Source organism: Paralichthys olivaceus, chromosome 22, assembly GCF_024713975.1.
Source record: "Paralichthys olivaceus isolate ysfri-2021 chromosome 22, ASM2471397v2, whole genome shotgun sequence".
NCBI classification, from domain to species: Eukaryota; Metazoa; Chordata; class Actinopteri; order Pleuronectiformes; family Paralichthyidae; genus Paralichthys; species Paralichthys olivaceus.
In genome coordinates, this window is record NC_091114.1 from 3,963,071 (window position 1) to 3,985,830 (window position 22,760).

The following is a 22,760-nucleotide window of genomic DNA, read 5'->3' on the forward strand; positions in this document are numbered from 1 at the left end:
GTAATGTGCAACCAATGCCCACATTCCTGTCTGATAGTGTGATGGAGGAGTGTGTGTGTTTCTCAGTAGATTACATTTATTTCTTACTGTTTTCATGCATGTAGGGCGATGGAGAGAAGTCCCCCCGTCAGAGGAGGCCCTCCAGCCCCAGCTCCAACAGCTCCCTGGGAGGCTACGGACGTTACACCCCATCCCGTTCCCCCCAAAATTACAGCCGACCAGGTATCAACCGTTGTATTACAACTGTTGCATTATGAAAACATCCAAGTTAAAGTATACATTTCATTACTTTTATCATAGGATACATAGGAATGCTTGAATAAAATCTGCAATCCTTTATATTTGACTGTCAAAACCGATAAAATGATCTCAAGCTAAGTGAGATCATCTAAAAGTGTTGCCTCTGTATTTCCTGATTTAAAACAGACAAGACCAGACGTATCTGGACATTACGCATTTTTTGTTCCTCAGCATCTGAGCTTGAGTACATCCAGAAAATGCCCTCAAGTATGAGTGTTACTTTTAGAAATATAAAACAACTGCAAGTTTTTTGTAATGAAACCACATGAAATGTTCACATTCGCAAATTTATCTTGTAACTCAACATGTTTCCTGTGATCTGATTGGACACTCAGGGCCAGAGTTATACCTTGCCAGTAGATACAGCAACCAGGCCCGTGACTCCAGTTCTCTTCCTTTGCCCCCAAACTTCATGGGTGGCATTAAGTACCCTTCCACTTGGGCCAGGGACTCATCCTCCCTCCCTGTCTACTACTCTGGTGGGGCTGAAGGGAGTGGAGGTGGTGGTGGTGACAAGAACTCACCCACACTAGCAGGTGGCAGTGCAGGCTTGTCTTTACACCTAAACCCCACCACGCTGGCCATGCTACAGCAGCACAACTTCATCCCGTACTTCAGAGGTATAAAAGTACACAGAGACCAAGATCCGGTCCAATACAGACAATGGTTGTTGAAATCCTTGCTGCTGTTGGACAGAAATGAAAACGTTTAGTTGTAAAAAAGCAAATATTTGAAAGGGGATTTGAAGTGCTCCAAAAGTCCAAGGTTGAATGGTTGGCACAGCCCTTGGATTAAGGAACAGCAGCAAGGTCTTTTCTGTATTTGACTGAGATCAGAGGTCCTAAGAATGGAGTGCTGTGATTCAACCACTGAATTGAGTTGAGTTGGCATGAATTGTGGTAAAGCACCAAATTGACCATGTAATGTAAACTCTCACTCTTTAGGTCTCTTGGTTCACCTTAGACTCGTTAGCCGTCATGGGAAATAGAATATCTGATCTGGTGTGTGCTGCATTTGGATCTCTAACCTATGTTTGATCGCTCATGAAGGTTTGTTTTCTTCAATCTGAAGCCATGAACCTGCTAATACTGTTCACGATACCACACATCACTGAAATCACAAACCAGTGCTGTGCGCATCCCCCTTGCACGCTGTAACCCCTGCTGAAAAGCCCATCCAACCACCTCCCTTTGCTTTATCTTCTCCCCTGATCCCGCTCATCCCCAGGGTTCAAACAGGACCCCGTACCCGACCCTAAACCTAGGACAGCCCTGCATCTCAGTTTACCTCCTCCCAACGGTAAAAACACCAGTAGTCTTTCTCTTCTTTGTGTCTCCCCTCCCCTGGTGGAATGGTTAGCAGGTTTTGTGATGTTGTCCGGTATCGTGGTGTTGTCAGGTTTCATGAAGCATCGAGGTACATTCGCAGGCCCACACAGTTTCATCATCCTGCTTGCCCTGGTCACTTGTGTCTGTGGACGTGGTTGTTGTCGTGCATGGTTAACTTGATGTAGACCTGAGTGTGACTCCGATTTGCATTTGGCATTATCGTTTGGATGAATATTTAGGGTTAATTTGTTTGTTCTGCTTTCTGTGTTCCTGACTGTTTGCCTGATATATCCTTTTACTTTCCATGAATGATCCCTTGTTCATCGTCACGTGTCAGACTTTATCCCTTTAATGTTACTTGCTTTTGTCCCAGATCTGAATTCTGAAGAAAGTGCTGTTGTATTGTGTTTTAAGGATTGATACAAGGCACATTGAGATTTGCTGGCAGGCTCACAAGTATCTTTGGTGAAGTCGCTTGTTTTTGACTGACCAAAGCATCGTGCAGATAGGTAGAGGGATTTGTCAGGAAGACTTTTTTTTTACAACTTGGGATTTATCTCCATAATTCCAGCCGTCATTTCAGAGTCATCATTCTATTTGAGAGATGAATAGCTGAGACCTCAGAATATGGCAACCTCACCAAAACACAAGGTGATCATAGAAAAAGTGGAGAAAAGCCTGATTTCTGTTTCAGCATTGACTTGATTACCCTGGTTTTGTGCTCACTGCTTTACTCTGCAGTAAGAGATTATTATATAAATGGTATGAGTATGGGTTTGCTTTTATTGTTTGTTTGTTGCAAATGGTAGCTAATCTGGCTAAATTCATTGTGTTCAGACTTCTCATCAGTTTAGACAAGTTGTGTTGGATTATGTTTTCAAGAGCGGATCAATTTTAGCGTGGAGTGCAAAGACATGAGCAAATAAAGGTGCATAATGTGTTTGTCCAGATATTTAATTGTTACCCAGCACCATTAAGTCCTCAGTAAAGGATTCCATGTAAAAACCTTTTTCAGGGAAGAGAGAACCTTTGCTTTGAGTTTGCCGCTTTTACACGGAATCCTTTGAATCACATTTTTCTGACATTTAGTGTGCATGGACTTTGAAATAGCCTGATTAAAAGGGGGAGGCCGAGAGCAAAACGGCATGAACTTCCACTGAAACATTTTTGCACAGAAAATCACAAACACGCGGTCCAGGGTTTCGGCGGTTTTTCCATGACAGGGTGGAGAGACTGGGAGGGGAGTGCTCCGATGGGGAAGATGAAAGAGAGGGGGGAAAACAGAGGAATGAAAGAGCCCGAGCGGGCCGAGCTGTAATTTGGGGTCCGGTTGCCAGTTGCAGTGGCATGCAACACAGCGCTCCGTTGGCCTCGTTCAGGCCCTAGCGGTTCTTAACATGCCGTGAAAGAGGGCTATTTGTTTTCATGCAACAGGCTCATGTTGCATGCCCTATCAGGCTCCCTCATAGAAGTCACTGTGGGAGAAAGACTTTAGCAACATGATGGAGTTCGAAGCAGAGCTGAGGAAAGGACCGTGCAAGGATGAATAATGCATGATTCTGTTTTGATCACTTAATGACCCCAAAACCGTTGTTGATATCTTGTTACTGTGAAGTTGTTGTCTGACTCTTTTTGTCAAATGTGTAATCTGTTCAGATAAATCTGCATCTCCTTCCAAACTCCCTTAACTCCAGATGTTTGTATGCAGGATCTGCCCCACAGTCAGACCTGCACTAACCGTACTCCAGCGCGTTTGTGTCCACAGGCATGTGTGTCTGTGTGTGTGTGATTGTGTGTATTTGAAGGAGATCACTTGGACAAGCTCTTACAGCGCTGCCATGTGTGTCAGTGATCTCATCCACTTGCATCCAGATCTCTGTCTATGGTTCCTCTCTGTCTGAGGGTAGAAAAGTGTGTGTTCAATCAGCTCACACTCTCCCTCACACACACACACACACACACACAGACACACACACACAGACACACACACAGACATTCTCTCTCCCTCTGTTTCTTCCCCAAAGCTCTGGATGTAGAGTGTTTATTGTTTTGGCCTCAAAGGTGTCAGTGACTCCATCACCCAGCCTGCTTATGACAACACACTGGGGTTGTCCCTGGTTTTGATCGCAGATACAAAACAGGCACACAATCATGCACTCATTTAAATATTTATGTGTGTTACACACTCAGACAAAGAGGAAAATATAATATACCAACCTTTATGAAAAATGAATTGTGTGTCGCTGTCAGTGATATTATTTGGAAACTACAATTCAACTTAGACTGTAACAACTCACACTTCGATGGTGATTGTCTATTGATAACTGTTAAGTGATGAGTTAACTTCTGGGGCAAACGATGTATGAAGAAGGTTAAACATACTGCTCCTCAGTTTTTTTTTTTTACCACAAAATTGTTATGTGCTCCTGCATTTGAGGAAAAACATGTTTTATTAGCGTTCTGAACTTTCCACCTTCTACAGCAGCTGTGGTTAGGTGTGAAGACAGGCTCGGTTTCAAGAAGTGGTAGTGATTTCATTAAATCAGATAAAGACAAACCTTCAGTCGGGATTCACCCCCAGAAATTCCCTGAACTTGTTCAAGACAGTACAGTTAATGTAAACACAGTAAAGGCTGGGTTATCAAGTCACCTGCATCACTGTATTTATTACAGCTTCTTGTTTGAGCTTTATCAATCTGCTTACCTTAACGCTGCCTTTTTGCCCCCAACGTCCTTTGTTTCCTCCCCAACCCTTCCCCTTCTGCCTTTCATATCCAATGCCCACCCACCTCCATCCCCAACTGGAGGTAGTGAAAGTGGTCGGAGTACCCCCAGCTTATCCACCTATTCTGATGGCAAATCTCCCTCATCCACTTCTACATACATGGCTGCTCCCCGGCATTTCCACATACCAGGTAGGCCATAACCTCAGCGCTTGGCTCGCAACTCAACCTTAAACTTTTCCTATACATCTTCACACGTTCAATGGAGTAGACCGCCATTAGTGACGTCAAGTGGATTCAAAGGTAAGCTATGAATTTCCCAAATCACTGGTTCTATTAGTGATAAAAAAAAAATATATAAAAAAATATACAGCTGATATTAAGCTACGGATTTTGTTACTTATTCAGATTTTCATTTTTCAGTCAATTGGAACTATGGTTATCCAGGTACACGCAGATACAGCTTGTGAAGTCGTGGAACTCCTCTGTGTAGAACTTGCCAGTCCCGCTGTCAGTAGACAAAACATAACAACATTTACAACATGTAGCAGTGTCAGTGTTGGAACTACAGGATCTGAAATCAGTCTAAATATTGCTACAGCTGTCCATGCCGTGTCTGCAGAACCATATCGTGACAGAAGTGACGAACAAATAGCTTCATCCCACGAGAAGTAGTTTCAATTGTTCACATGAATCAAAACTTGAACAGCTGTTGTTAAATTAGCTTTGGCGTCTGTGGATTTGTTTTTGCTGTGGACTAGAATCGTCTGAGCAGATCAAGGCCTTTTGACCTCAGCACTCTGTAGCTGTGTCTCAATTCAGGGGCCGCATCCTTCAGAAGCATCAGACTTCTAGTCAATATACAGCTCACGGTACACATGTTAACAGTAAAACGATCTCAACATATCCAACGCAAGCTCTGTTGGGTAGGTGACAGCAATGAGGGCGGGACAAGCAGATCGTCCATGAAGACCCTCCAATTTGGAGACATCTCATGAATAATCACAAAATCCTTGGGGTAATAATTTAAAAACAATTATTTAATGAGTTAAACCATTAAATTTGTGGTTATGAGATAATAGGGTGGTAAACCTCTTTCATCCAGCAACGTCATCATCTGCCGAGTAAGATCAAACGCTTGGAATCTAAATCTAAATCCTACATTTCCACAAACTTAGTTAATGTCCCAGTGAAGTGGAAGAAGAAGAGTGGAGCAGAGAAATACAGTCTGGAAATATTTGGGCTCGAGCGAATATTTTATAAGTTTTGGCAGATAGAAGGCATCTGTGAGATCACAGGCCCAACTCGCCACCAGAGAATGGATGAAAGAAAGCATGTTTTTTACTTTTCCCTTCATATTTGCAGAGGGAGTACCTTGAAGCTAAATACTCCATCATCTGGTTCTTTGTTGGTACAAAATTCAACACTATTCACACGATCATTTCTCACATTGTTGTGCCGTTTTTTGTGATGGGCTTTATGCAAAAAGTCAGTCAAACGGTTGTTTATCGCACTCGGGAGAACATTTGCCTCTCTGTACTCTACATGACTTGTATGACAGGTCTAGACTTTTGCCAAAAATAATTTCTATTATGAATGCTATAATTTCTGTCTCGGTTTTTATTAGTAGAGCTTGCATGAGGCCCAGCATCTTTACCTTGCACTTTGTTGTAGGAGAGTTGATTTCCTACTTGGCTTATGGATTGTTCTCTATATCTCTTTGAATTGTTCATTGTGACAAAGCCATTTTGTTGTGAAAAAGCTAAGATCTTGCACAAGATCTAATCACTTACGATTAAAGTTACGTATATACCATAACGTATATACGTTCGGACAGGAGTTGATGTTCAACAGTGTGTTCTTTATTGCTTTTAAATCTCTCGCAGAGGAAATCCATTTGCTCCAACACATTGTTCCCATTCAACGTTACACTGTCAGTCATGCAGAGGGAACAAAAAAACCTCCCAAGTTGGAAGCAAGTTAAGTGGAAAAAACAGCCAACGATTATCCACTTAATGGCTTTCATAGTCATTGTCCTTATTGCTTTTATATGGATATTGTTTCAGATGCTGGCAGGCACTGAAACAAGCCAGAGAAATGACCCATATGGGCAGTTTTATTGTGAGTCATGTTTCTAATGTGTGACAGTTGTTACTAAGCATCTCTGTTAGAGGCCTGTCTGGATCCTCTGACACTAAGATGGATTAGATTGGCCTCAGGGAAACATACTGTCTCCATTATCCTCCAGAGGCACTTCCCTTAACAGTGCACTTAATGCATCAAGACTTCAATTAACTCGTTGCAATTTCCAATATTAATATAGGTAAATGGTTTTCTTTGAAATTCTGTAAAGACAACTCATGCCTCTATAGACTCTCTGATGCATGGGGACCATGTGTGGTTTCTGATATTATTCTTTGAATATCTTTGAATTGTTCTGTATCAAATACCTCACACTCGCCTCCTCTGACAAAGACCAATATATCTTAAATATACTGCATGAATAATTATTAAAAGTGGTGATGTTTCTGATGTGCAATAATACAAATGACAAATATGTTAAATCAAGCTCTTTTGCACCCTCCTTTTGCTTCTTCAAATATCTCATCCCCCAATAACTGCTAACTCATGCTTCTTTTTCTCCATTCTCTCTCTTCCTTTCTCTCCCTCCCTCCCATGTTGGCTTCTTCCATTTTCTTTCCTCCGCATCTGATCCCATCTTCAGAGACTATGGTCAAAGATAATATCTATAGAAAACCCCCCATCTACAGACAGCATGGTACAGTCGACGTCCTCTTTAACACTTGCTCCTCTGGTCTGGTCTCTGCACGATGTGTTGCATGTCGCCTGTCAGTCATCTCGTCACCTGTTTATCCCAGTTCTCCTCCCTTTTTTCTCTAAGGCTCGTCCTCGTCTAGTAGACTCCATGGATCTACATAGGGCTGGTGTAAGAGTGATGCACTCATTCCATGTTACAAAATCGACTTTATATACAAATGCAGATTTTTTTAAGATCGACTATTTAGATACTAGGCAATGTGAAAACAAATAAAATAACCTTTGAAATTTACCTCCTGGAGGTTTTGAAGAAAGAAATCCATGATGGTACCTAAGACCCTGCTTTGTAAAAACGAAGTATTAGGGCCATATTGAAGATAAAGAACATCTGAAATGTTCCACATCAAAGTCATAATATTAAGAAAATAAGGTCATAATTGAGAAACTGTCATTGTATTACATGAATAAAGTCATGATATTACAAAGATAAAGTTGAGAAACATTTTTTTTTGTAAATAAGCTGCAAGGAGAAGTCGCTTTCTCTGAAGTGATCTTCTGATATTTCACCTCTTAAATGACATGTAGCCTAAAATCAGTCATAAATAACAACTTTATTCTGAAAAATAGATAAATCGCTATACATATATATATATATATATATATATATATATATACTTTAATAACAATGACATTTTTACCCTAGGTGGCTCTAATAACACATGGTAGCAAAGCTTTAATATAACTGAGTGTTCAAACCAAATGAGGAATTGTGCCAAAAATAACTAACTAATAAGGGTCAGATTTGGTGCAGTCTTGTTATTTCAAAAAAGTCTGTTTGAATGATACAACAAAGTTTAAATTTGCTCCACACACAGAAACAGGACACATTCAGTCCAGCATCCCTAGGAATTAACAGTCATACCCTGCATACTATTTGTGTTAAAAGCCAAATTTCAGTGTCAATGCAGGAAGATCTTCGTCCTCTTCAAAGTGAAGTGGAAAGTAAGGGTGTAGCACATTCAACTTCCATGATGGAGACCACTATTTGTGTTCCATCCAACTTCCCTGAATTTCAATTGTCCAAAGGCAACAATATGCTTCAAATGAAGTGCTTGTTGATACTCCCTCCCTGCACACATTCCCATTGGGGTTCAAATGCAAGATATCACCTGTGACTAAACTGATTGGGATGTATGCCACACAATAAACATGACGTTAAATGTTATTTAACCCCTAGGGGGCAGTAGAGCAGCAGTTGTCGGAATTAAAATCAGCTACAGGGAAGAGAAAGTTTGCTGATCATGGTCCAGAGGTAACATCATGTTGAGGAGACTGACATTAATATTAGAAATGACGCCTCCATAATTGGGTTATATAAACATTGCCCTAGATTTCACAGTTTGATTTGTCATTGCAACAGTTACACATTGATTATCCTACTCATTTGGGACTGAAGCTGATTGGCAGTGGGGCCCTTGGGTGTTAATTTGCTCAACCTCGTTCTTGCATGTTTGCGCTCATCTCACCAGCTCATTTGTTGGTTCAGTGGTGATGCTGTGACTGTGTTTTCACTGTGAACAGTTGGGTACGTGAATCCCTTTGTATGGTGGCATAATGGTTGTACCACTCACCGATTCAATCACTATGTCTCACCCCTAACCATTGTTTGTGTGTCTTAATTATGGTGTGGTTTTTTTTCACTACAGTTCCCCTCTAGCTATATGTTCACGTCACACACATACTATAGGAGTCCAAGAAGCCAGTTTGCACCTCCATCACACAAGGAGATATTCATCTTTATCAAAAATGACAAGTAAATCAGCTGCATATGGCATGGTCCTACAGATTTACGAGCTGAGTGTCTGCATCTTGAATGGATTCATTCAGGCAGACGTGAGGTCAGTGACAGGGCGCGTGATATCTGCCATGAAAAATAGAAACAAGAAAATCCACACCTCCATTCTGTCAAGCAAAGATTTCTGTAAAATGGCTGTGTAAAGTGACAATACTTTTAAATAGGCCATGTATACTTTGTGGGAATTTGGCCTATTGCTCATGTATCTGATACAACAGTAGTCATTTAAACCTCTGTTTAGTGCACAAACCAATGCTTTTTAATATCTTTGACATCCACTTAGAGAAAGGAAATGCAATCAGTAATGTTTGAGCACAAATGAGTGATGACTAAATGACAGTGACTTCATTTGTGCCCTTGGGTTTTTATTACATGCACATAAATTACCATCACATGCATACATAAACAATAGCTTAGACATATTAATAACCCTAACCCTATACACTGTAGGGGAAATCCAAAATTTACAACAAAACTGCATTAAATCCATTAAGGCATTTAGGACTTCCTGTGTCATGAATGCAGTGGCTGATTATTCACTGGAAATGTAATCGATATTTGGTCATTAATTTTCACAACAAATGTATTTGTCACTGCTTTTATTTATTTATTATTATATCTGACCAAGCTCAAGTTTAAATATTTTGCAGTCATGGGAACATCCTGACCAAATTTGATCGTAATCAATGCTGTATCTGTTGAAACATTTCCCTCTGATGTCCAATGGGCCAAACTCCCAAAATGTTCAGCATGGCCTCTTTAAAAACAGTGTTGATACAAATGTGAGTGATCTCTATCCAACCCTGTTTTAAAGTACACTCACACAGCGAGCTCCCTGTAGATGCCGTCTGCAACTGATGATGTCACAGGGATGGGTTACACTGTTTAGAGTTAGTAGTGAAGTTGAGTGGAGCTGAGAGACGGATGATCTCCAGCACGTTACCTGTGACACCCTGTAACATGTGACTGTTTTACAGCTTCTAGAACATCCTGGCAGGATGGGGAGGATAGCAAGGTGGGTCCGTGTGTATCTGTGTCTTTATCCATCTGTCCATATCTGTCTCCTTTCAAGTCATTTTCTCAAACTTTACAAATGCTGTTCATCCATTTACTAATTCACTAACTCACACTTTGCCATCATCCATCACTTCTTTTCCATCTTCCTGTCTCTCTTTCTCTCTCTGGATCTCTCTCGCTCCCTGTAGAGGACCAGTTGGATGATCCTGAAGAGTGAGATTGATGGACACATGGGTCCAGAAGACCTGGACCCCAGCAAGTCCACCTGCAGCCTGCCCACTGACACCTCCCAGCCAAGTGAGTAGCCAATCACAAGCTCAGCCTGGCGTGACCAATCTGATACTGAACAGTGCAAACAGAGATTTGTTTCTTTACAGATTTCCCCTACAATAAGTCTGCATCTTTACCTGGATATGGAAGAAACGGAATATACAAGGTGAGCTGCCTATTTGGTGTAGCAAGGACAATGCATGTCCTATGACTGCTAAACAATAAAAGCCACACTGTGTTTCACAGCTTGAACAGTTCAAATGTGAAGCCGCAGCAGTGTGAAATGTGGGAGAGTGAGCAATAAACAGTGAAATCAGTGAGATGAAATTTCAAACAGTGCGTGGAAATATTCCAGACCATGAAAAATAACCAGCATGTCAAAAACTTTTAAAATGAATATAAGGAGTGATTTGAGACAGAAAATTGGATAAAAAATTTGCTGGAAAACGTGAGGTAGTAATCAAGCCAACAAGTTAACTGAACCTGACCATTTTATATGGAGGTAAAACCTGAAGAGAGGGGTTAACAACTATGGTAAACTTGTTGGGTCAAAACTGAACCAGAATTGTGACCGGGTTTGACTTTGAAGGATGTTTACAATGGACAGTTCCGTTAATAATTTTACCTGATTCTAATTGTAACCTAAACTCTTGACTGACCCACTTGGCACAAAGAAGTCTATGTTTCTGCCAAGCTACCATCACACAATACTCTGATTTAAATTTGAACAATGTCCTTTCCATTTTAGTCAGACTTAATAAAGGTCAGGCTCCAGCACATATTGAGGAGAGTGACTCCTAATGGGAAATGAGGAGTGTGCTTGTCGGCAGACCAAGTGCCCCCGGAGATTAGAGGACCTTCAATCTTGCTCTCAGGTGTTGTGAGGAACTAAAAGCTTTTGCTTTTCAGACCACTAAGTGGTGCTGTTTCTTGTCTAACCTTGCAGTGTCACAGTCGTCGTATAAAACTCCATCCTCGTGAGTTTACATCAAGATCTGTATCAAATCAACACCTCCACATTACCACCCACTCTCTGCTATCAACACTGGAGTCCTCTGAGTAGCATCCAAGACAGTTTCGAAGTTTTCCTCTGTTTTTAGAAATCAACCTCCCCTCGAGCCCCTCTCTCACAGCTTTGGTATCAGTTTACACAGAGGTCAGTCGGTACCCTTCATTCCACACAGGCAGGGCCAGTTTATTATGAGAACGTTGGGGATATTTAGTCTATCATCCCCTGGTGTGATATTGTTGCTCTCCCACTGTGATTGTTGATGGATCGTAGACAGGCAGACAAAACAGAACCGAGGAGGAAATGAAAGCTCGGGAGCCACAACGGATTCATGGCCCAAAGTATACTTCATTATTTTTCACTTGCTGACATTACTGCTTAGTGTTGTTGACGTGGTGGTTTTAGGGTGTTGGAAGTTGATTTTTTTCTATTTGTTAAGTAACTACACTATGTAATATTATACTGACTTACATTGATAAGCATTTTGTGTAATTACAAACTCATACAGAATGGAATTGTGTTCAGTCTCCATTTATAGCTGAAGGGACATTTTATTGCACTTAATTTTTTCTGCTACAGCCAATGCACAATAATTATAAATAATAATAATTATAAAAATAATTATAAAGCTTTGTGGTGCAGAGTGGTGCTTTGAGCTAAATGCTATCGTCAACATGCCATAGTAATCACAGTGTCATTCTTAGACTGTGTAACACATGTCTCCACTTCCTCCCAGCATCCAGAAATGCAGCCAAATTATTTGTAGAGATCAAGGAATGGAACCGCTGAAGCGAGGTCCCGCCTTGACACATGCTTGACCAATCACATTGGTCTCAGCTGTCAATCGTGATGTTTCACCCAATTTATAAAGCATCAAATTAATCATCAAAACCAAACTTGAACAAACATCGGCATCTATTGCACTTCTGTCTGTCCTGGGAGAGGGATCCCTCACATGTGGCTCTCTCTGACCCTGTCAAAAGGGTTTTTGGGTAGTTTTTCCTTACTCTTGTTGAGGTTTAGGGGAAGGGGGTGTCACAGCTTGTTAAAGCCCTATGAGACAAATTGTGATTTGTGAATATGGGCTATACCAATAGAATTTGATTGATTGATTGACATCAGTGTGATTACAACTACCGGACATGGTTATATCTTTGAAGGAAGTTATCTGTCCGCCACTTTTCTAGCAGGAACATGTCTTGTGTCACACTTTGGCTTTTTGAACTCCAGGAAATGCTAAGCTAATGTTACATTGAAGGCAAAAACCTAACCTATGTATGCAAAGATCGAATGATTTAGATGCTAAATGATGTGTGTCATTACCATCTAACACCACTGCTAACAGAACACCTTCCATAGCTTCTACTGCTATAGTTAGCAGTCAACTTTGTTTAAATTTCCTCTGGAAGTCCCTAATCAATCACAGCAGCAGCCCACACACTTAGCGACTAAAGGAGAAAATGTGATTTTAGTTGGCGTCAGTGACTAAAAGTTCAAAGCTGTTGTCGATAACTTTTTTGAAGTTTTTTTTAATAGTCAACCTCAATTAGCTCCATTAGTGGACAAACAAAGGCTGTTTTGCAGTGACTGCCTCCCTCTTTCCTTAGCTGCCTTTTAGTCGCTCCAAACTAAGTGATGTCAGCTCACTATCATCAATGCATCACACTCACTTCATAATGGTCACCATGAAAGAATGTGTGCAAATCAAGGGCAGAGGCGGTGGCTGAAAGGCCTCAGATCGACCCTAAGACCCAGTGATTTAGACCAGCAATGTTCTTTTTCTGCAGACTGCTGAGATGGTGGAGGATGAAGTGGACCCCGACTCCCACAGCTGGGGAGGCATGAGAGGTAAGAGCGAAAAATAACTTTAAGCCATTTATCTTCAGCTCTTCTTTGCTCTGGCTAATGTTCGTGGTTTCCAGGCTTTTTCCAGTGCTGTAGTGTAGGTGCATCAACTAAGTGTCTAAAATACATACAGTGCAGTCAGCAGATATTTGGATATTAACACTCTAATTGTTTTGAATCGCCTCCAAAACTTTGGATTTTGGATGAAACAGTCTGAGGTTAATGTTCTGTGAAAAGGCTGCAGCCATATGTTAAATATGATGAGTTTATTCCATTCCAAGTTGTTCATTTCTATGCCCTATAATTAGATGATCCTGTGTAAGATATATAAACAGCAACGTACACAACTGTTGGTTAGAACAAAACAGGAAATTGCAATTTACACAACTTTCAGGTATTTTATTCCAAATTCAGACAATTAAACAAAAATGAAGTAAGTTGCAGTCCAAGTGTGAACAGTTCAAATTCTATTTGAACTCATACTTTAAACTATAGCTAGAGAATTGTAAAGTTTCTATTTCTGGAAGTATTTTTCCCCTGTTTGACTTCAGACCGCATCATTGCATAGAGATTGCGCTGATAATAAAGTTAAATGACATTCATCTGGAAAACTAATTCAGGGAAAATATCAGCACTGTATGGAAGCCCGTGACCATAAAATAAACCTCTGCAGTTTGGAAAATCCATCTAGTGCAACCCTCTGATGTTTTGGATCTTATTTGAAGTCAGAGGCTAGGCTGTTGTGATTAATGTTGACCTCCATGACCTGTGGAGTACCCCAGGGTCTCATTCTAGGTCCCCTACAGAGTTATTCAATTTGTTTGTGATCTCTCTGGGCTCAATTTAAGAAGACAATAAGGCTTCACCATTGTGACAGAGAAACAAATCACAAGCATCATACTTACCTAAATCAAATTTAGATTCAAACTGTTGAATACTGAATTCAGTTTTTACAAAGCGTAGTCTTTAGCTTCATCATTTCAAATGCAACCTGCAGAAGTTAACTTCACTGGTTTCTATTTGCAATCATTTTCCTTTGAAATCAAAGAACCAAATATTTTCACCACAGCTGCTCATCTTTTGTACTGATGATTCAACCAGGAGAGAGTTGCATCAATCTAAGCTTCAGATGTGCTCACATGTCTGTGACCTCTGTCTATGTGGGAAATCTTGATATCATATAAAATGTGAAAAAGCCCCTATCATCTTTTCTCTGAAAGCTGATCTGAGGTCAGTTTATAATCCCTGACCATGAATACAGAGCCCTGCTGCTCTGGCTCCAGATCAGTGACTGGAGGTAACAGGGTAGATAGGTGACGTCATTTTTCCAGCTGCAGAATTATTGCTGTGTGTTTACAAGTGTGTGTTGTACAGTCCTGGCTTTATCTGAGGCTGTAGCGAAGAGGGAGTTGAGAGGATGCCAAGACCATCATTGTGTGTGTGTGTGTGTGTGTGTGTGTGTGTGCGTGTGTGCCCTTGCTTTTGACGCCTTTGAAACCCAATATTATTGAGAGGATTTGGGTCCAGAGTCAGGCTCTATTATGGTAGTTTTCATAATAGGTCTACAATTCAAATAAAAACTCATTGTTCCACCAGATTAATTCTCTGTTTTCTCTCTCTCCCTCTGTTCCCTTGCAGAGTACAAGGTAAGAGTTTGTTAATACTTAAGAAATATACCTTAATATTCTTGGCAGCTTGCTTTGGACACTCGATTAAAATCGTATCCCTAAGTAAATCTCCCACAATGCTTACTTTGTGTGTGCCAGGTCTACCCTTATGAAATGCTGGCAGTGACACATAGAGTGAAAGTGAAGCTTCCCAGAGACGTAGATCGCACCAGACTGGAGGTGAGCTCTAATCTTCCTCTCCCTGCTCTGTCATTTCCCCTCCTCTGTCCACAGCTCATCAGGAAGCCTGAGAGAAACAAGTTTTCTGCTTTTCTTTCATATACTACATGGCCAAAAGTATTGTATTATAAGTATTGGAAGGAAGTGTGTTCTCAGGTCGTCTGGTCTCTGAGTTTACTCAATGACTTGATGGCTGTTTGGACTTGTGAACATATCCAGGATTTGAATTTTACAACCACTTACTTACTTTTGATGTTCAAAATATTACTCTGCTATTCTCATTTGTACAATAACGTTTGCTTTCTGCATACAAGAGTTGTCAACCCTTTAATGTTAAATTTCTTTGAAAGTAAATAATATTGAACTGAGAGATGGCACAGTGTGAAAACGTTATCAGTGTTATCGCTGTGAATCTGCTGAAAATGTTCAAAAAGTACTGATACACAAACTGAAGTAATTTCACCAAGTTTTATATTCAAAAAATATATTTGTTAACACATCAGGAATGTGTTGGTACTGATGCCTTTAGCTCCAGCGATGGGAGATGCTGCAGCATTCAATTATATTGTAGGCCACAGTGGTCTCTCTGCTTTTTGTCAACAGTTTGTGTTCAGCTTTCCCCAAAACCAGCACAAAGCCAGTTCCATAAAGAAACAGAAACTCCTGCACCCAGATCCAAAAATCTGGTGGGGAGACTGAAACTATTTATTCCACGTTATTTTGTTTGCTTTAAGAAAAATATTTGAAGTTGAAGTTGTGAAATGCAACATAACTTCAGTGGACTGTGAGATTGCATTGAGAAATGTGAGAATAATTGGTGGTAGCATTATTTCTTTCACCCTGGGTCACAGCAAGTTTAGCCCACAAGCATGTCTTATAATAAAAAATTAAGCATAATTGGACTTAATGTTGCGAAATAACTGATTTCCTGCTGCTGTTATTCTAACACTACCCATTTACAGATTCCGAACTTTCATTAACTGTGTGCTGTTGAAAACAGGAAATGTTTTAGGCTCAAAATAACCTAAAAAACTAATTTGTGGTCCTTTTGCAGTCAGAAGAAGTTTCATGAACCTTTTTCACCCAAAACACCCTTTTAAAATATTTAAACCTTCAGTAACCCTAAGAGAACTCTGTGAGCCTTCTGCTTAATTGGAAATATTCTCCCAAGAGCAGTCGGACCATGAGAGTAGGGATTTGATACCGACTCAAGATGTCCGTCTGTGGTTGGGAACATTAGATCGGAGTTGTACTATTAGTGTGAATGCATGTGTGTTGGAGAGAAACACCCCAGCCTCTCTGTTATCCATCACTTTTCTTGATCCTTAACCCCAAAGTGCTGCTGGTTTACCCAAAGTAATCAGCAGCTAGAGTAGTTTCAAAACTCAAACCAAGAGCCAAATAGACACAGTTTCCCATGAGGTAGTGCAAGCAAATACAATATTTTGAACTGCGACTAACTGTGTGTTGTGTTTATGAGAGGAGTTTGTGCTTAAGCGTCAGCCAGCAAGCTTTTATGTGCTGAGACTGAGAAGAGGAGATTGATTTCTCACATCTCCAGGTTACAGAGCTGGAATCAGGACATGGTTAGCCTAGCATAAAGACTAGAAACCTTTATTACCTCAGGAGGTCATATTTCATTGCCATTCGTCTGTTTGTAGGACCGCACAAAAACTACTTAGTCAATATCCTTGAAACCTGGCGGAAGATTCTAACACGACATAGAGAGAGAGAGACAGGAGGTCAAGATGGACAGAATGAATGGATTAATATACATGTATATAGTATAATATATGAGAAGTGCCAGTTCCTATGTTATGTATTTATAGAATTGATGAACATTCATGGAGGCAGACCATTATATTACAAAAAATAAAATGACAAAATTTCCCAAACGATCCCCCCCCATAGAACAATAAAACAACTGACAATGGACTCAGCCAATCACCTATTGACAATATATTCGTCCAATTGCCCAACCCTGGAACTGATATCTATGTCTGTGTGTAATAAATATAATTGAGTCCATTAAAGAAACTAAATGATATGGATGCTGAAGCCCAGTATTTAGCAGTGTTGTTTTGACACCAGCATTTAGACAGTGCTGCCATATAAAGCACTAGTTTATGGGATGTGTGGCCCAATCCTTGCTTATGGACTGAATGAAAGCTGTAGCATATTAGAACTGCAGATTTCAAAAACAATCTTGTTGATCTACCCTTTGAAGAAATGCGGTAGAAATGTACATCTTCCAATGAAAGTGATCAAATTGGTGATAATAGTGTGTATTCTCTCAATGTACTTTTGTCACGTCAGCATGCAAAGAAAAGGATGTGGATGTTTTTGGTTGTTGGGTGAAAACCGCCCCCCTCCCTTTGTTGACTGGTATGGCGACCAGGTGATTGGCGATCGCGCAGCAGCGGCCGCCTGCCTTTAATTTACTTTCACTGTCATCGCAGAATTGCATGTTTGCTGAAACGGAGCGCAGCCATAGTTTTACAACAAAGCAGCGTGTACTCTTTCTTTTCTGGGTCTAAATCAGAACCACGCGTGTTTTCTTTCCATGCTATATATGTGACGTTTACAGAGGAGGTGGTGAGTGTTTGCAGCGGGAGCCAAAGCTGGGGTTTGGATGGCGACTCAGTCTGGATCAACTTCAAACGCACAGAATTGAATTTGTTGTGTTAAACCTCAATACAGAAGGCAATGTAACGCTTGCTTATGTGGTGAGCACAAATAGGGTTTTAGGGCTCCGTCAAAGTCTTACATGTGAGTCCAGTGCGAAAGTTTGGAGCTGCTACTGATTTGCCGAACAGCAGAGGGGGGGGGGGGGGGTGAGGGAAGCCAGGTTGAAATCATGGTGTTGGTTCAGGTAAAAGTTTTGACGAATTGAGCCAAAGAACAAGGTGTTTTTCCAGCTCAGTAGAACATCTGGTTCATCATGAAGCCCCGTGGAAATTCAGCAGGCTAGAGAGAAGCTAGCGTCAGGGTTATGTGCATTCTGCTGGTAGTTTATTACATTTAGCTAAAGCTAATGTGGTTTTTAAAAGTTCTGCTATAAATTCTCCATTCAAAAGTTGTTGTTGAAAATGTTTCATTGGACTGCACCATAGACTATTAAGTATATAAAGTTGGACGCCATGACAACTTTTAAAAGATGAAGCCAAAGTGTCTTGATCGCACCCTAGTGGCTAGCTGCAGTATAGGTCATAAATCCTGTCTCCTCTAGGTTAGTGGATGGGGTATGATCCAATCTAACCAAACAGGTCGATGTGTTTCCTTAGCAATGACATGTTCGCTGTCGGTGAAGAGGTCAAAGGTGAAGGTTGCAGGCTTTCACAATAAAACAAATACAGAGCAATAATTTTATGTTCTGTTTCTCCAGAAAAAATGGCTCAGGTTCAGTTAATTTGTACATGTATCCCTGAATTATATATAGACATACATGTTAAATAACTATTACCCATTAGGTACCTGACCCAGTGCAGGACTCTAATGCAAACTCCGACTGATCCACCATGGAGACTTTTCTCTATTATAGAAACTTGATGGTTATCGATTCCCAGAGACTCTGAATCTTTGCTGAAGCAGCACTGGAGCCGTCTTGGAGGATTGTCGTGGAAAAGCGCCTCACTGATGCTTTAGTAAAGATTAAATAAATGAATCCTAATATTTTTTGCTGTGTTTTCCTCTCCAGAGACATCTTTCTCCCGAGGACTTCCAGCATGTTTTCGGCATGACCCTGGATCAGTTCGACCGCCTGGCCCTCTGGAAGAAGAACGACCTTAAGAAGAGGGCACGCCTTTTTTAGACGGACACACATATAATAAAGAAAAGAGAAAAAAAAAAAGCAACATCTCAACAGCCAACCGTCCAGTCTGGAAGGAAGCAGAAAAAGGAAAAACCCAATCCATGAAATATCTATATATGCACCGCCATGATGCTCCGACTGTCCACCTGTAAAACACCATGCCATCTGCCTGTGGCGCCACGGAGAGGCGCTCCGTGTGGGAGCATTCTCACATTGAGGCAGCGTCTATAGCTTTTTGTATGCGATGTGGTCTGAATGTTTGACTGACAGCCTCACGGAGGAGGACGAGGAGCTGCGTTTGCATGGCCTGTGTTGATGCTCCTCGCCTCCCATGTGGTTTCTGCATCCTCCCCACCCTCTCCTGGCGATCCCAATGCTTTCACACACCCTGGCAAAAATAACAGCTTTTTCTAATTCTTGTGCAGACCTTCCTCCAGGTTTCTGTGGTTCTGACTGTTTTATGTGCGCCTTCTTCGGACTCTGTCGGTCTTGACTTATCTCCCTGTTTTTATCTGGAGTTTTTCCTCCATCACAATGTGAGGGTTCATCATCTTATCTGTGTGTACATATCTTCTGCCTTCTCTCTCTCTCTTTCTCTCTCTCTCTCTCTCTTTCTCTCTCTCTCTCTCTCTCTCTCCATCATCTTATGTTGTTATCCCTGCGCTGACTGACTGTTACTAGGAAAGTTCATTTCTACACCTCGCCATTACGTCAGGACTGACAGACTTGTACACACTCACTATTTGAGCATGTCAAGGCCAAAGACAGGGATAAGAAACAACTTTGGCTTCTCTTTCAGTTTTATCTTATCATCAGCTTTTCTTTTTTAATTTCCCTTCATGTTGTATTCAGTCAGAGAAGTTGGGAAATCCTGGTCGGGTGGTTTTGATATTTGTGCCCTGATCCGTTTGAATGCGGTCCTATATCTTACGTAAGCCTCTCGTAAATCAGCGCAGATAGCGAGAGCCAGGGCTGGAGAGGGGCCACAACATGGCAGTAAATCACGGATAGAAGGGGCGGGAGTGAAAACAGAGGAGAAAACTCATATAGAAAGATTCAGTCGATACAATGGTGTCAAACATGCAGCATTGCCAGAGTGGCATGCACTCACATTAAAAAAACGAAACAAAAAGAAATTATTTTTATAAGCTATTTTTGACTTCTGGAAAGGATCATTACACCAGTCATGAAATACAGCTGAGAGAAATCATGATTTTGTTACAAGGAAAAAAAGAAAAAGAAAATGGCCACGCTGACTTTGTTAAGCTTCACCGTCCTGCGGCAGCACTTACGCAAAACAAGTGAGGTCTTGCTTGAATTAAAACTCAATACTATAACTGTGTTATATCTCCTCAGATAGAGAGCTAACTCTTTCTATGTTTGTCGTTTGAAAGCATCGCTGCGTACAGTAACACGCTACACATGTAGAAGCTGAAGTCTGTCAGCTTTGCTTGATTTTTCTGGACCATAAATCGATCGATTTGCCAACTGACATACTGTCAATGTATGTGAACATGTACTGGACATATACCAGATATATTTGTCTGTATACAATCCATGGTGTATAACTCTTCAAGGCATGCATGAGGATGGGGAAAATGGGGGTTTGTCCGCTGACCTCAGATTAGAAACGTGTGAAAACATTATCATCAATGTGGTTTGAGTGATTGAGTTATTTTCTGGTTAAACTACGTCAAATGAAATGCCTGAGTCCGTCGCTTACATTAGCTTGTGTTATAGGTATTTATTTAATTGCAATTTGTAAGGAAGGGATTTTATTTTTTAAATCGTAAGAGTGTAGTGTCGAATGAGTAGCATCACGGAGGAGAACGCTTTCGAAGAAAAAACATATCAGATTATGAGTTGAATTTTAAAAGAGTGTCGAATCCCATTTTATTTTGCTCCTGTAAGTAACACACTAACTTGTTGTCATAAAGCATCATGTCCTCTTTCTAATATCCATCTGCTATTAAAGTGCTTTATCCAATAAGTCAAAAGTGTTTGGGTTTGTTCAGTAGTCGTCAAATTGGTAGTTGAATTCGTGGATGTTTTTCAGGGACAATGTCCAACTTACTCACATGTGAATGATAGATGTAAAGATGCACAACAGCTCCTAATAGTGAATTCAAAACATTGTGATTGCCCCCTGTATGCTGGATTCCGTTTAGGCCATAAACCCTGCCTGCTCCATGTTCCCAGATGGGACATGGACGAAGCTATATGATGCACAGTGTCTCCAACACATCTCAGAAGGCATGAGAGCTTTTTTATGATCTAGTACTCAAGTATATTTGAGTTCGAAAAGATTTGATGGATTGTTTTTTATTTTTAAGTTCGCAAGCAAAAGTGATCACTCAGATAAATACAGGTGCTCGTGTCAAACGTGTTTAAATTTGTCGGCTGAAAACCCTGCTGAAGAGGTTTTCTGCTGCATGTAAAGGCTTGTTTTAGAAAAGCTGAGTCAACACAGGGGAAACCCAATGAGACACCATCATCAATTTTACAGTTCTCTTCAAGTAAGAGTCGACATTCTCCTATTATTCCAATTTGAGGGGAACATGGTTACAGCCTCAGGCTCAGGCAGCACTAGTCTGATCAGGGACGATGGAATTCAGTCAAATATTTAAAATACTAGGGCAGTGCCCATTCAAAGCATGGCTGTTTGGGTTGCAGGTTTCTGAGAAGTGATTTGCGGTAGTTGAGCCACAGGAGGTAAAGACCTGCTGGACTCCGTCTAAAGAACCTTAAGCTGCACCACCGCTGCTGCACAAAGAGATGTTCCACCAAGTGTGGAGCCGATAATATAAATGGTCCTCAATATATGTGAGACAAATACACCCAGACAGACAGACATTCCTGAGTCAGTAGATAGATGAGTTATTGAGGTAAATTAGGGACTTATTTTTTTGCCTTGTGGTTACAGACCCTCACCAGTAGAGGCTGCTGCAGCCCCCTCAGTAGCACTACTTCCGTCCTCCTTGGGTCTGATTGATAACACCTTCGAGTAGATGATGCATCGTTCTCACATGTTGGAGGAGGACTCAGTGTGTGGGTAAGATTTTATCTCTTCAGGTGAACAGGAACCCAGGGAAAACAACACTGAGGGCCTCCACTCTCTGCTCAGAGCCTGGGGTGCAAGATTCAAACTGACGAAAAACTTTGTGAAGTTCTTGAATATAGACCTTCATAGAAACAGAGAGAATGCTGAGATAAATTCATATTTTTCATGTCACACAACCAGAAAGTGTTGTTTTTTTTCTTTGGATAAATGATTTATCTTTAAAAAGGAATACTTTTTGTTATAACATAGCAGTAATAAATAAGATAATGAAAGCAGATGTTTCATGGTTGTTCGGTTGTTCCTGCGGATTTTCTTTGTCTGGCTTGTTTTCGTGTTGGCTTCGTTGCAAATGTGCACTTCAGGAGTGTCCATCTTGAAATAAATGTTATGTGATATATCGTGGTTGCACGAGGCTGAAATCAAATCCCTTATTGGATTATTATTGAAATAATCATCAGAAGATAAGAGCACATAATTCTGCCAAAAACATCCTTTATCTCTGACAGGGAATCTGTTCTGTTATTTATATTATGTTCTCTCATCATCTCAGTTTGTTTCTGTTTTGTCATATCCTCCTCTCTAATCCTTTAACAAGGTATAATACATTAATATTGGAAGTTTGGTCTAATTAAATCAAACCTAGATGTACTGTGTGCTCAGGGCAGATTCCACATCACAGTTTCATTTCATTTCTGGACACAAACGCAGACGTGCAGGCTGCTTCAGTGAAGTTGTTTTAAGGACTGAAGAAAACCAGGCTTATGGACGGAGGGGAAGACAAGGAGGCAAGAAGACAGGTACAGACAACAAACACTACAGGGAGTGAAGTAAAACACAATGAGACACAGGAGCCGTTTTTTAGACAGAGGATGTTCAGAGAATTGGGTCCGGACTTTCTCCGGACATTTTCTTTAAA

General features: G+C 40.8%; 1 protein-coding gene across 18 annotated transcripts in view; it reads left to right on the forward strand.

The window, feature by feature from the left end:
• The window catches only part of ablim2 (actin binding LIM protein family, member 2), a 76,473-nt gene extending 55,693 nt beyond the window's left edge, over positions 1 to 20,780 (forward strand). For 8 of the 18 annotated variants that reach the window (XM_069518318.1, XM_069518323.1, XM_069518317.1 and 5 more), the window contains 11 exons: positions 105 to 222; positions 636 to 920; positions 1,528 to 1,599; positions 4,436 to 4,543; positions 7,077 to 7,130; positions 9,962 to 9,999; positions 10,190 to 10,298; positions 10,379 to 10,437; positions 13,068 to 13,128; positions 14,764 to 14,972; positions 18,670 to 20,780. In XM_069518318.1, the coding sequence (XP_069374419.1) occupies positions 105 to 222; positions 636 to 920; positions 1,528 to 1,599; positions 4,436 to 4,543; positions 7,077 to 7,130; positions 9,962 to 9,999; positions 10,190 to 10,298; positions 10,379 to 10,437; positions 13,068 to 13,128; positions 14,764 to 14,786 (927 nt within the window). In that variant the 3' untranslated portion in view covers positions 14,787 to 14,972; positions 18,670 to 20,780. Of the gene's footprint in view, positions 1 to 104; positions 223 to 635; positions 921 to 1,527; positions 1,600 to 4,435; positions 4,544 to 7,076; positions 7,131 to 7,253; positions 9,727 to 9,961; positions 10,000 to 10,189; positions 10,299 to 10,378; positions 10,438 to 13,067; positions 13,129 to 14,763; positions 14,973 to 18,669 lie in introns of those variants that run through there. The other 10 variants (XM_069518331.1, XM_069518332.1, XM_069518334.1 and 7 more) reach the window with 7 other exon arrangements.
• The last annotated feature ends 1,980 nt before the right edge of the window (positions 20,781 to 22,760 follow it).